This window comes from Suillus fuscotomentosus, assembly GCF_016647785.1.
Source record: "Suillus fuscotomentosus strain FC203 chromosome Unknown F5891scaffold_2, whole genome shotgun sequence".
Classification (NCBI taxonomy): domain Eukaryota; kingdom Fungi; phylum Basidiomycota; class Agaricomycetes; order Boletales; family Suillaceae; genus Suillus; species Suillus fuscotomentosus.
In genome coordinates this window covers 1923957-1938567 of record NW_024539514.1, presented here as the reverse complement: position 1 = coordinate 1938567, position 14611 = coordinate 1923957, and the positions used below count along the sequence as shown (strand labels likewise).

The following is a 14611-nucleotide window of genomic DNA, read 5'->3' as shown; positions in this document are numbered from 1 at the left end:
ATACTCATTTTTTATGGACCACAGGCTCTGATATAACACCAGCCTTCTACACAATACTAGACATTGATATATTATACCTACAGGATATTGTGCGCAAATCATAGTCTTCGCTGTCCCATGCATTTTGAGCTTGAATCCCCAAACAAAATTGTGAGTATAGTGTTGATGATCAGAGAATATTAGTAAAACCCCCTTTTGATTTCGGCATTGCTAGATAATCTGCCACGAAGAGTTCGAATGGATGTTGTCTGACGATAGCTCAAGAAGCGAATTTAGGTCATGATGGCTTTGGTGAGTTGAGCAGTCCAGCCGAGGGCTACATATTCGTTGAGTTGGAGCTTGGTCATGTCGCGTCCCCACATGTCCCGTGCTCCGCGTGTGTCATTAGGTATCTTCCATAGTTTGTTATTCAGGGACTGTATTGATTGTTGTAGTAAATTTTGGCTGAATAATTGGTCTAGTAAATATGCATATCAATCCTTCTAATAGTTTTCAACCAACATCATGTCTTGAAATTTGCTATATTACTTGATGCCTACTAAATAGCTATGACAGTTGAAATGCTCATAATGCATGACAAATGTAGGAACAACTTTCTTTCCTATGTAATTATGCACGAAATCCACCATTGAATAATGCAGGGATATTTATAGACTTAGGCATCATTATATACTACATAGAGTATGACGGAGCCTTGCTCACTAGGGACCCTGAACAAATAAAATCAAGCAGGGAATGATTTTTTCCTGCTTTTTAATGGCACCTGCCAGACCCCCCAAAGTGTAAACCTCGTCACAGCCATGAACCCTATGTTCATGTTATGAAACCAAGGTCAAGACTTACGCAAGACATCTGCATACCCCAGCCTCCAGCCCATGCATGACACAAAATCTAACACTCAGTGACTGGCTAACTGTAGTCAGATATATGATGATAACCAGCCTATATCACAGGAAGATGTTGTTAAGCATTTCAAGAATCTTCCTCAGGGTGCTTTGATATTTATGCAATCATCATTCTCTCGTCACATCACAGCAAAAGTAATTGATCAGGCCTGTTTGTCATCAAATCCAACAGCTCTTTCAGGGAAAAGGGTCCAGATTGTTACCCAGCCAGATGTTGAAAAGGTGCTCGTTTTGTGGGTTGGTCATATGGAGCAGAAACGTGAAACTGTTACGCTTGTCTGACCAGAGGTCAGATGTAACGAGATTTTGCCCTCTGCTTTCTGAGAGAATATAAGATGATTTGTAAGATCAAAGAGTCAGACACTTATGGCCATATCTTGCTCTAAAATGTCAAAATATTTGTACCACGTTTCAACTATCAACTTGCGGAGTTTTGTCCGATGGGGAATGTCGGACTCGCGTAGATCCTTCTGCAGAAGTCAAAGTAGCCATCAGAACTCAGGGCATTCCATTAAATTCACTGCCTAAGATGCCAATCAATAACAGTATTGTAGAGAGCCAATACATACTCACTTGGTCATGGACCACAATAAATTTGACGAGTTGCCTGTGCATCTCCTCGATAGTAAAATCCGGTGTGTCATCTGCAAGTGCTGACCCACCTAGCCTGGTCGTGAACCAAAGACCCCCCCTGCCAGGGGGGAGGGCAAACCAAATGACTCAAGATACTTATTTGGGTCCTGGGTTAAGCTAACCCGAACTGCCGTGTAACCATTAAAAGCCAGAGCCAAACTAGCCATAGCTGAACCACAGCATTACTAGGGCCAATGCTTATGGCAAAAAAATGCAAAATTTGAGGAAGTCATGGATATACCAGAGGACAAGAGGTTAAAAAGTGGTGGTTGGGTACAAAAATTTCCTGCAAATGTGAGCCAAGAGTTAATATTTTACACCATATCAATTTTCTGCTGCAAGTTGAATGCATGAGTTCAAACCAGCTGTGTTTCATTTTGAATTTTTGTTTACTTTTTTGAGAACGCTGCTACTATTTCTCTACTTGAAGGCCACATATATAAAGGAAGATAGAAAGATAAACAACTTAGTGCGTTGTAAGATTTGATTTGTTGCATGCTGTGGCACTTGCTCGCTCCATGTCTCTTCCTCCAAAAAAATAATACTGTCCACAGCAACACACTAAGACTGACCTCAACAGAAGATCAAACTCACAGTGTCATTGTAAGACTATCATCTAAGCATGCTCTCACTGAACCCCTCCCCTTCACTTTCATGTCTTTTTTTTGAAAAATAATTTTTTTGGGTTAGTAGATTTATCTTATATCTGCCTTTTTTTGCCCTTCCACTGTGGCAGTCCCAGAGTGCCACTATGGGCAGAATTCAAAAATAATTCCTGTGTGAAGCATCCCTTAATTCACAGTGGCAGTCTTAGATTGCCACCGTGGACAGGGTCTTTTTTTTTTTTTTGTGAAAGCATATGGTGTACATTTTGAATCAGAGCATGGTTATTGATGGCAGTCTGAGAGCACCACTGCGTGCATATTATCTGAGAGTGGTGGGACCATAGACAGGGTAATTTATTTTGTGCAAACAAGAGGTGGATAGAGGGCAGACATTTGAAATCAGAACATGCCCATGGATGGCAGTCTGAGAGTGCCGCTGTGGTGCATGGTGAGATGGCTATATGTTTTTTTTGGAGGGTGGTGAGGAGTGCCAGTGGTGAGGAAGCTGATATCCTTATCTTGCAAGTGGAGCATAGACTCATTTTTGATGAGCTCCACTCGCTCAGTGAATTGCATATAGTAGCTAGATTCAGGCATCATCAAAGTCAACGCACAGTGGCATTCCCACAAGATGTGCACCACTTTCATGAATTATGAATTCCAAGCATTATTTTTTTTAGAAGAGACATGGTAGAGTGAGCTTGAGTTTTTTTGCCCTTCCACTGTGGCAGTCCCAGAGTGCCGCTGTGTGCATGATCTAACAGTGGAGGGAGGTGGCAGATAGTGGTAGTCTCAGAGTGCTGCAGCTCTTATTCACCAGTGGCAGTCCTAGATTGCCACCGTAGACAGGGCCTTTTTTTTTTGAAAGCATATTTATCATGCTTATTTTGGCCTGGAGACAATCACATTGTCAAGTGTTTTTGACACCGCAAAGTTTCTACTTTCACCAGTGGCAGTCTGAGAGCGCCGCTGCATGCATAGTATCTGAGAGTGGTGGGAGAGAAGGGGAGGGATAGAATATTTATGTGGATGGTGAAGGGCATACATGAGCGGCCGTCTCAGAGTGCCACTGCGTGCATGAACGACTTTGATGATGCATTGTAACATAGTCATAGTCAGAAATACAGGATGCGCGCGTAACTTTTGCTTTATTCATCATGCTTATTTTTGGCTTTGCACGGAGTGCCACTGGAGACACGGTCTTTTTTCTTTCTTTCTTCTTGCACTTTATCTTTTGGCTGTGAAGCCATGACAGTTAGTGCTGCTGCATGTAGATTGCCATCATGGACAGGGTCATTTTTTTGTGAAAGCATGAGGCAGGCATTTTAAATCAGAGCATGTCATGGGAGGGCAGTCTGAGAGTGCTGCTGCATGCATGGTATCTGAGGAGTTGGTAGATAGAATTATTTATGTGGATGGTGAAGTGCATGCATGAGTGGCAGTCTCAGAGTGCCACTGCGTGCATGGTCAAACAGTGGTGGCGGCATTGTCAAGGGGGGGGGGGGGGGGATGTTGATATAAAAGGGCATGCATATTTTGGGGAGCCATGTTGGGAGCTGCACGGCGGCCGTCTGAGAGTGCCATGGTATATTTTCATATTTTTGGGAGCCATGTTGAGAGCGGGTATATTTTCAGAATGTGGGGGCGGGGACGGGGTAAATTTTCATATTTTGGGGGGGAGCCATGTTGGGGGCCGCACGGCGGCCATCTGAGAGTGCCATGGTATATTTTCAGATTGTGGGGGATGGGGATGGGGTACATTTTCATATTTTGGGGGAGCCATGTTGGGGGCCGCACGGCAGGCCGTCTGAGAGTGCCATGGTATATTTTCATATTTTGGGGGAGCCATGTTGGGGGCTGCACGGCGGCCATCTACTGAGAGGGCCATGGTATGTTTTGAGATTGTGGGGTTTCATCTTTTGGGGAAGCCATGTTGGGGGCCGCACGGCGGCTGTCCCGGAAGGCCAGGTTTTGAAATTCACCCTTCTGGAAGCCATGTTGGGGGGCCGCACGGCGGCCGTCCCGGAAGGCCAGGTTTGAAAATCGTCTGGCTATTGAAATGGGACCGTGGGAAAACCTAGGAATGCCGTTTTTTTGGCTGGTCCGGAACCTGAAGGTGCTCATAACTGGACTACCCTCACGGCTGGTTTGCAGAGATCGCTGTTCAAGTGGTCATCGTGTTCATCGGTGGCACCACATTCCAGGTGACACGTATTGCTGGTCGTAAATGGGGCATCTCACTTGCCCTCGGCTTCGTATCCATCCCCTTGGGCACGCTCATCCACCTACTGCCCAACAGACCCTTTGAACGCCTCTTCATCATGATGCGCTTACTCCCCAAACCCGAAGGCGGTCTTCTCAAAGTTCGCCCAGATGTTGAATGGAACTCTGTGATTGAACTTTTGCGTGACAATCTCGCCACGTTCGCTAACCTGCAGGGCGGGCGACTTCACTCGTCTTCATTTGTTGTGAAGAGCCATCAGGCTAGACTGCACGAAGATAAACGTGTTCCTCTGTATGTGTTGATGTTTAGTTTGTGAGATGGAATCCTTAATTTTTTCTAGCCCCTCGTTGATGACTATGATACCGACGCTTATTGCATCTTCCATCGGAGCTGGCTGGGCACCACAATCACGCGGTACACCGTCTGACCCTGCTCGTTATGATCCCTCAAAGTCCTCTGCTGCTCTCTGGGAAGGCAGGCTCCAAATTCATCCCGATACCAAGCCAGATGATGCACTGTATCGCACAAAATGGGGTGATGGCATCATGTGCGTTGTCTCTTGCGGTCGAGTTGTTCTCTATGCTGACGCATAGGTTTGCAGCTTTGATAGTGACTGGTGAATAAGCTTCTGGTTATCGTTTGGAAAGACGTACTGATGATGATGTCTCAGGAATCCCCATGCTGATCTTTAGGCTCAAGATCGTGCTCACCGTATCGGCCAGACAAAGGCTGTCCGAATCCTCCGTTTCATCACAGGGAAGAGTGTCGAAGAAGCTATGTATGCTCGTGCGCGGTACAAGCTCGATATCGACGACAAGGTCATCCAAGCCGGTCGATTCGACAACAAATCAACATAGGAAGAGCAGGAAGAATTCCTGGTAGGTGTTGCAGCAGCTCTCTCACATAACGAATAGCTAAATGAGTGGTATGCAGCGGTCCATCCTCGAAGCAGATCAAGAGGAGGAGAACGAAGAGGCCGGTGACATGAATGACGATGAACTCAATGAGATTTTCCGCACGATGGATCTTCAGCGAGAACGGGATGCGTTGGACGCATGGCGTGCGATCAGCAACAGGGGGAAGCCGTCGTTACCGCTCATGCAGCTTGAAGAGCTGCCTGAATGCTATCAGACGGATGAACTGTTCGAGCCGAAGGAGATTGATGATGCTATCCAGGGCCATGGTCAGCGTCGTCGTAATGTCGTCAATTATAACAATTGTCTTAGCGATGAGCAGTGGGCGATGGTACGTCTAGTAGGATGTCGCGATGCATGCATGCTGATCGGGATGTTAGGCTGTGGAGGACGGTGAAGATTTGCAGGAACTCGTCGATCGTGCCCGTGGCAAGAAAGAACGACGCGCTGCCAACAAGCTTCTCAAGGAAACCGATACGCCTGGTCGTAGTACTCCAGCGTCAGACTTGGGTGTCGAGGTCGAGTTCACAATGGGGCATGCGAAGGTACGTGTTTATTCTATCTACTATACATTGATACAACGCTGACGGTGAATATTTGCGGGTCAAAGTCGCGAAAACGACACTATGAGGACCAGGTAAGTCTTCATTGATTAAGAGACATCCTAGGACTCACTTTAGGCTGGAATCACGAGCGACTCGTTCCGTCTCGATTCCTCTCGCCGATCCACCCCTTCACCCTTTCCCAAAGGCCCTTTGGCACCTCCGCATTCGCCTCTGCCTCCTCTGCTTCCGCCTCAGCCCGAATCGCCTCATTCGCCCTGATCGCAACATCGATCCATTGGCGCTTCCTCCCTCGCACGCTATCAAAAGACTTTGAAGCTGCCATTTACTTAACGAGATCTCGTCAATACATCATACTTATAAGTACACTTGCACCACTTACTGTAGTTTTGTGCCTTGAAATAAATGTGTGTCCTTTTGATGCTTATCTGCGCATTATCGCGCTTGTTTGTCACGCACTTTCTTTCGACTAAGACACTCAATCAAATAAATGTAAATAAGTGGTAAATAATATTTATTGACCGGCGGCAAGTCTCGAAAAAGGAAGTCAAGCAATGCGTGAATTTACTGATGTAGTGGCCATGAGAAAGTTATGTGTCAGATGATGCCAGGATGGTTGAGGTCAACGGCAAGGTTTTGCTGAGAGGAAGATGAGATGATGGAGGGGAAGAAGAAAGCTGAGATGAAGCGAGTAGGGATGGAATGTCCCAATATTGGTCCGCTGCATATTGACGTCATTGCGTGAAGTGATGGTGCGTGCGCAGCTGATGCGCAAGAATGTTCAAACGTTGAAATATTGAGCAAAGTCAAGTCAGAGTTGAAAGAATTTCAACATGTTCAACATTTACTGAGCGCATTGTCAAATGTGTATTTGAAACCCATTTGATAATTGATCGAGCGTTGTTGACATATTGTTTACATTTATCGATTTGCGTAGTTATTACAATATTCCTGGCATATATTTTATATCATCGTCGTTTGCCGTAGATATCGCTAGGACCGATTTTCACTGGGCCTAAATCCTCACCTAATCCTTCATCATGCCCAGGACGGCTACCCTCGTCAAGAGCCTAATAGTGCTCCTGTCATTGATACTTGAGTCTGCTACCATCAGTCATCCTCACTTAATCCTTCATCATGCCCAGGACGGCTACCTTAGTCAAGAGCCTAACAGTCGTTCCGACATAGCGCACGATGGGACTTGCCCACAACGTTCCTGTAAGTCCTTCGGACAGGACCCTCAAGGTAAGCCTTACATAATTTGTATCAATATTTACTCACAAATGACAGGAATTGAGGGACGACATCCAGGCGCTGCAGAAGCGTGTGCAAGAGTTGGAAATCAAAGTGAAAGACATGCAAGGTAAATGGAAACTAAAATGAAAGATCTTTATTTATATGTTTTTTCGGCAGCTCAGGAAGTCACACTAATAGGCTGGCAAGCAGCCAGTCAAGTGTTTGATGGTATGACTTCTAAGTTCTAACTGCGTCCGAATCTCTGATTAAATTTAAATATAGAAGTAGTTGAATCAATATCTGATTGTAGGTCTTCATGTTGTACTAAATCTAGATTTGACCATCATTTATGTAGTCGATTCCCTCTCCTTCCATAATTCTCAATATTATCGCTACAACCCGAACGTAGCCTATGGCCCTGGTTCATCTCAACCCTCCTTGTACTCATCATTTTCATCGTCCGGCGCTGGTTCACCATCCCAAGCTCATAGGTTCGTGCCATATTGATGCACCAAACACTGTAACTTACTAACTGTAGCGCTCCATCGATGCATCATTGCTGCAATTGTAGCACCCTTTACTTTTCATGCTAATGCATCCCCTTCGCTCGTTGACATCCTTTCCGTCTCATCCCACCCGCCGCTCGCTTTCTTGCGCCCTCCCACTGTCTGGTGCCCTCCTGCCATTCCACATGACCGACATAACTGTTGTTCAAATGACATAAAGCGGCACAGCCACGGACTTTTCAAGGCATCATCCTCGTCCACTTCGTTTGGTACTGCTCCCCGCATATCCCAAATCCCTGACAGCTTTCTCGTTTCCTCCGGTTCTCCACATAGTAATGTCTTTGAGTGAATGCGATGGTTTCATAGATCTGGTCGCCTTACTTCGCAAGCCTGAGCTCTTTTTAATCGGTAGAGGAAAGCGGTGTCAGCAGCCGCCCAAGCGCTCACATATACATCTCGGTTCCAGCACAATTGAACACACCTGTTCCGAGCTGCAACGATATAGATGGTGCTCTCTTTCTCCTCCTTTGTCATATCCAAGCAATTCGGCTTCAGGTCGCGACGGAAGTGTCAAATGACTGCTAGGCTAAATCTCGTGAGGACCTAATGTTACCTATTAATGGTTGAAAGCTGAATACAGTATTTGCTCCAGTACCATTGCTAAATGTTAGAACGTTCATCACCTGGACCCTCGCCGTCTCGTCATGGATGAACCGAATATCAATATTAGTTGAAACTTGAAACTAGTACCAGTCAGCAGAGACCAATTCAACGGTCATCAGTTTTGGCAAGCCTCAATATCGACATACTTACTCGCGTGTTCCTTCTCTTCTTGCCACTATCATGTGGTCTTACCGCCAACACCCCTCGAGTTACTACTCACCATGTGATATGCCACAAACGACATCGCTTGCATGACCCTTCGCGAGTTGGCATACACCACATTCCGCTTAAATCTAGAGAACGAAGTTCTTGGACACCAAGAGCTGGGCGTTAGGGAAGTTGCCGATAAAAGCGCAGCCTCGTATTCCTATCAAGACCAGCGGCATCGTAGAGAACAGTGAGCCTATTGAAAAGAAAGATGGACTACTACTAACGATATTTCCAGCGACGACGCGAGAACGATTTGGCTTTCCCAATATTGGAGTGCGGCACCCAGAGTTTCAACAGCTTTTAATCGACACGGCCCAAAAGCATAGCGTCGAGATCAAGTGGGGCCATCAAGCCATTGAATTCGAGCAAGCGAAGATGCGGTGGAAGTCACGTTCGCGAATGGTACCAAGAGGCAATGCACGAGTGAATCAGTCCCCTTCTCAGTGTCATGGCTAACAGAAGATTTGATCAAGATACTTAGCGTCTACACAAGTTTAAGGATTCTGTTTCATGTAATAGGAGCTGTCACTTCTCGATGTTTAAATTGATTGCGGGTCCTCTGAGAATTAAGCTGGAGGGCCCTACTGTCCTAGACTCATTCTACGAGTGCCCGTCACCAGTACTGGTGCAAGTTGATTCAAAGTTCAAAAAGGAAAGGGGCCGATCTCAAGGCACGTGATCATACACGAACAGATCCTCATTTTTGTCCATTTCTTTCCAGTGAGAGCTCAATTCATTCGGTTCGCGTTCACTTACGATACTGATTACCGACGCTTACAACTCCTCGTTTTCAACCGGACAACGGTGCCTTTCGAAAATCACGCGTCATCCGCTCCCATCGTTCAACGCGTCACTCAAGGTTCCGGAGAACGTTCAAATCAACATTCAAAGTTCGAACGTTCAACGTTCAACGGTGATCGGTTGATCAATATCCCGTTTGCACAGTGATAAAAGCAAGATTATGGGGATATCTTAATTTTATATTCTGTTCTGACCAGTACATTACTACATTGGCTGTGTTCTTTGAATCAACGGGGAGGAAACCGCAGTGACCTGTACGCTATCAATACGTGTCTCTTCCCTCGTTATGGGATTCGTGGCGGCGACTCCCTGCAAGCCGCCCATGAGCTTGGGACTGGTTTTAGAACTGTGGGGTGTGTGCAGGCACTACCACCCGGTCCTCGGTTACTAACTGCCTACTGGAGCAGAATATTGTCCATGCCCGTATCATAGTATGACATAACATGTCCATATGATAACTGTTGTTGATCAGACACATCCAGCCTTCTCTAGGCTTGGGACTAATTTACGGAGGCGCACTGAAAACTTAAATAGATTTCAATTGGTATACCCAGTTCTCCCAAGTGAACACGAACTTTTAGAATTGAGCAGCCCTATGTATATCTAGGGCATGGGGGTGTCCCCTCTCATTGGAACCCACGTGCTCAAATTAAAATGAGGTGACTAACATACGATTTTTAATGCATTGTTCGCACTCCCTAATTTATCGCACAGTCAGTCGTGTGTTCATGCATATGGCACTTTCCAAAGACCCTTGACATGGTGCGAAATTGGCTCATTTCACTCTGGTCGATTTTCTAACCGCATGGTCGCGCATCAGATCGCATCGAGTGTAGTGCCGATATATATATTGCACTCTAATGAACCAATGGACTCCGGACACCAAAGAAAAGTACAATACCGAGAATGCAAGTAATACATAGAGTTAAAAGGGGTATTTTCAGGTGAAGTCGTGCCAGTTCAGCATCTCATCTCGACACCATTATATGGCCCATCGTGGTCAGACTCGTCACCTGCACGGCCTATCAGCAACACAAACAATCAGTACTGCTATCAAATACGTACCATCCCAGATCTCGGGTACATCACCAACAATGCACTGAGTGCTTGGGTTGTCTTGCCCTAATGCCCAATTATTAGCACTCCCTTATCAGACCATATGATGCACGAACTCACCGGGGCAAGAAGCCCATTCACCGGAGTCCTGGATGTGCACCTCGCCTGCAGGATGTACAAAGTCTAAGAATATACCGGGGCAGATGGGTATTGGGTCCTCTTCGTTATTGATGTGCGTGAGATGGAGATTTGCGTCAACATAATCAGCAAATGCTTGATTCCCAACCTGTTTGAAAAGAATTATATATATTAGCTGAGCGGTGATGAGACCTGGGGGGTATCGTACACGAGGAAGGCCATAACCAATGGTAGTGAATGTCGTTCCCGCAGGAAGCCAAAGGGGAAGATATACAGAATCAAGTAGGGTGATCGCAGCACCTGTGAATATTTAATAAATATAAGGCCAAGTCCAGCACGAGAAATACACCATACCAAGAGAGTGACCGACCATAGTGACCGACGTGGTGCCGTAGGTGGACATGGCGGATTCGACGGCGGCGAGGACATCAGTGGCAGTACTTTGTGGAATTACGAACTCAGTGCCAGTATAGCCAATCATGCAGAATTATGTACATACCTGGTCTGAGCGTCTTGGAAGCCGTTGTGAACTTCAATATCTGAACTAATACCCGGAAACAATGTCGAATCCAGGGTGGTCAAAAAGAAGTCGGCATCCGTGACAAGAGGCAGACTGGCGAGCGTACATCAGTACAGACTTTCAGGGAGCTAGAAGACGTGGCTCACATTTCTGAGGGGTTAGTGCCCTGGTGAGAGACGATCACCGTATCCAAATTTGGGTCATATCCGACGAACCCTGTTTGTTTCGGTCATCGAGATTACATCTCAACAGAACGCTTAACTCGATGATACTCACAGTACTGAACCGAGTCACCGTTACCTCCGGAGGCAACCGGTTTGAATCCCGGATTAGCATCACAGTTGGCTGTACGAAGATCATTCATCAGAGTCATCAGAGAGTAACACGTTCCAGTGGGCTGTGATCACTCACTGCCACAATCCCATGCGAGCGTCTGCGTGTTTGTGCAGTACCCTGCGCTAGCGTAATAGGTATACGGAGTGAATTGGTCGATCTGAGATGTCGCCAGAGCAGTGATACTCTGTCGCGTGCTGAGAGACGGAAATGCCTGGACAGCGGTGGCAAACAGGATGACAGCGGCAATGGACGCCATAGCAGCTTTGCCTCGACTAGAACAGGTTGACCTGGTGTTGGAATACTAGCACTAGTAGCACAACTGCCTCGTGTTTATATACATACTACTAGTATACCATCCAGAAATAGAGTCCCGTAAGCACAAGGTTCCCGTAGTAAATCGGGCTGTTTTCGCTTTCTTGAACGCTTGAACGGCATAGTAACGAGCTTGTGATGCGACCACGCGTGTTGAAACGCATATGACCTCAATGTCATGGATCCGTGGTATTCTGATGTAGATGCACCGACGATCTAAACAGATCGTCACAGGTAGCCCGAAGCCAACGAATTATCGCTTACCTGGCACTCGCCGTAATCATGATGCATATGGTTTACCACAGCTTAGCATCTGAAGAGTACAACAACAAGATCGTGGAAAAGTACTGCCTTGGGCATGAGTTTGCAAATGTGCAGCCCCTTCGAACGAACAGTGCATCACCGAACAGGAATAGATCAGAAGCAATGTGCGTACTGAAATAGGAAGGTCGCGTATATAGACTCAGTACGTCGAAGAGGCGATCACATGGCGTCCAATCAAAAAGGGTGATGTGGTTCGCGTAAAATACAATAAAAACAGCTGCCAGCACGAGGATGAGTAATTAATTACACACGTGCATATATGTGCATACGCTAACACCTGAACCAAATAAGAGCCTGAGTCCGCATTGCGCAATAGATGCTGCTCAAATTGGGGGACATATTCGAAATAAATATGTTCACGTATCTGTCCATCGAACGTGTCCCAGGTGTACGGAACAGTTACACGCGTGCATATGTGCATGCGCTAAAGAACAGGCACTCGTCACTGGTGGCCAGTCAGAACATAGTTGCTTACTATCACGTATTACATACCTTTACTTCATAGATACTCCGCAATCTTTATTTATTACACAAAAAGTTTCTTCAAGCAAGATAGAGTTCCTCGAGAAAGAAGGCTTTCCTTCTTGGTCCCACAGGAGGGTGCTCCTGGGCGCGAACTTTGGAGAATGCAGGTAAAAGCTTTTCCACTTCTTTCCACTTGTCTTCATGCTCCTTCGCAGCAGGTATGGGTCTCCGCCTGCCCCCCAAATGATTAAACGCGTCAACTGATAATAAACGTGGGAAAACGTCCTGATAGAAATGCAGCAACTGCGAGCGGGTCACCAACTCTCGAGTCTCCTACGTTTAGACTGGTGACTTTGGGCCTTCGAATGCCGCCCCCAGGCCTCTGAGATGTGATATCTGTAGTTATAGCGTTCATAACGAGGCCGATACTTTCTAGCTGAGGACACTGTCGCACTAAAGACAGAAGACCTTTCAGGGTGACATCACTATGTTGCCTCCAACCCCAATGGGTTCCCAGCGCAATACTTTGCATACTGGGCCAACAAATCGCCAGCTGCGTTAAGGCGGTATCGTCCAACGAATATGTGCATGCAGTAGCGAGATCCAGTGTTGTGAGTCCGCGAAAGCGAGACAAGAGCTTAAGTATGTCAGGGGTGAGCGTGAATTGAGCGGGGAAGTCTGCGCCAGCGTCAGCGTAGTCTTCGATCTCCAGAATTTCTAGTCTTCTTGGTATGCACCGATCCAGAAGAATTGTTATCCATTCCTGTATACCCGTTGCAGTTGTTCCATGTGGTAGGTAACACTTCACTTCGCGGAGATGAGTAGATTTGACTTGCCGCATAAAAGCCGTGGCAAGGTTGATGTTGTATGCACGAAGCACCAGCCGGCGCAGGGTAGAAAACCCGGGATTCTCGACGAGCGACTTTATGTCATGCAACTTGTGGAGACAAATATCCATACTTGCAAGATGCGCTAGCCGACCAAGTGATTGGATAGTAGCATCCGCAAGGGGCCCGGAGGTCACATAGGCAAGATTCGGCCATTTGTCGAACATGTCAGGGAGATGAAGAAAGGGCCATTTGGGAAGATGCATGATCCTTAGGGACGGGCAGGCATCGTTGATAGAAGGGATTACGACAGAATAGACTGGGTCAGTTATAGATGACATATCAAGGAATTCGAGAGCAGGTGTCAGTATTAGGCGAAAAAATCGAATGGAATCTTTCCGCGAGTCAGTCCATCTGATCTTCCTCAGGTGAGGGAAAACAATGGAGGAAGGTGGAGGTGATGATAGTGCACGCAAGATGTCTACGCCGATGTCGTGTGAGGGGGAGTTAAGGACGGGATGTTTGTCTCTTCTTGAAACATAATAACCGCAAGTGAGTACAAGACGCGAGTGTGAAAGGAATATCTCCCAATCTGTAGAGGACATCTCTCTTTCAAGGACCTGCGGGCAATACTCAGATGACGCCCAGCGAGGTCAGTGAACTTTGCAGACTCACCAAAGTCGGGAGATCATCCTGTGGTTTTCCTTTACTCTTGACAATCTTGACGCAAGGGATACATCTGATTAAAGGGACTAGAGTTCCAAGGTGTGCCCATAGGACTTTCATCGCAGGCTCCCGAAATGCGCGGCATGTGCGACAGAGGGCGGCCAAAGTCCTAGCTGCCTCCTCTTCGTCGCGCTCGTTGACCTCTGCAAATATGTTGACAAGGATCTCTGAAACCAGTAGACATGGGTGCATTGAAATTGATGGGACCATCATACATAGTACTGTTGTCGGAGAGAATCTACGTCCGAAGTTCGAACACTACTCATAGAGTGCGTATGCTTGTGTTGATTAGTCATCAATCATTTCTCTTTGCCAAGTGAGGCTTTGTCCGGCGGAGAGCCGCCGCCAGCAGCGGTCAGTCTTTGAAATCTTCATGCGCATTGTAAGGGACGCTCGAATGACTTCAACATCATGATACTAGAATATCTACCTCACGTGTCAGAGAGGCGAAAATACCAGTCACATGATCATAATACGGTGGAAGTGGAGCTGTCACGGGTCGGCTTTGCAGCAACTGATCATTGGCTTATTAAGCAGTAAGCGGCTAAGCCAACTTACAAGTAATATTACATAATATGCTTTCAACACACCGAGTTTTCCGCACAGCCTATAAGACAAACCGTTCTTCCAGCCTGAATCGAACACTC

General features: G+C 46.6%; 4 protein-coding genes across 4 annotated transcripts; 2 read left to right on the top strand and 2 right to left on the bottom strand.

Moving 5' to 3' along the window:
- Positions 1-5059: 5059 nt before the first annotated feature.
- Positions 5060-5224, top strand: F5891DRAFT_938516 (uncharacterized protein; the record flags this gene model as incomplete). Its single annotated transcript, XM_041374169.1, has 1 exon — positions 5060-5224. A coding segment is annotated over one exon (165 nt), but the record flags the coding sequence as incomplete, so codon positions are not given.
- Positions 5225-8500: 3276 nt separating this feature from the next.
- F5891DRAFT_1169195 (uncharacterized protein) lies at positions 8501-9014 on the top strand (the record flags this gene model as incomplete). The annotated part of the gene is made up of 2 exons (XM_041365482.1): positions 8501-8636; positions 8695-9014. 2 exons carry the CDS (start codon positions 8501-8503, stop codon positions 8913-8915), a joined length of 357 nt encoding a protein of 118 aa, XP_041233679.1. The 3' UTR covers positions 8916-9014.
- Positions 9015-10118: 1104 nt separating this feature from the next.
- F5891DRAFT_226724 (Alpha/Beta hydrolase protein) lies at positions 10119-11912 on the bottom strand. The gene is made up of 10 exons (XM_041371000.1): positions 11887-11912; positions 11386-11838; positions 11251-11319; positions 11121-11190; positions 10954-11067; positions 10809-10894; positions 10663-10754; positions 10437-10602; positions 10326-10382; positions 10119-10273 (listed from the first exon to the last, which is right to left on the bottom strand). The coding sequence occupies exons 2-10, from the start codon at positions 11564-11566 to the stop codon at positions 10221-10223; spliced, it is 888 nt and encodes a 295-aa protein (XP_041233678.1). The 5' UTR covers positions 11567-11838; positions 11887-11912; the 3' UTR covers positions 10119-10220.
- Positions 11913-12516: 604 nt separating this feature from the next.
- F5891DRAFT_226726 (uncharacterized protein) lies at positions 12517-14376 on the bottom strand. The gene is made up of 2 exons (XM_041371001.1): positions 13914-14376; positions 12517-13858 (listed from the first exon to the last, which is right to left on the bottom strand). Exons 1-2 carry the CDS (start codon positions 14175-14177, stop codon positions 12668-12670), a joined length of 1455 nt encoding a protein of 484 aa, XP_041233677.1. The 5' UTR covers positions 14178-14376; the 3' UTR covers positions 12517-12667.
- Positions 14377-14611: the final 235 nt, after the last annotated feature.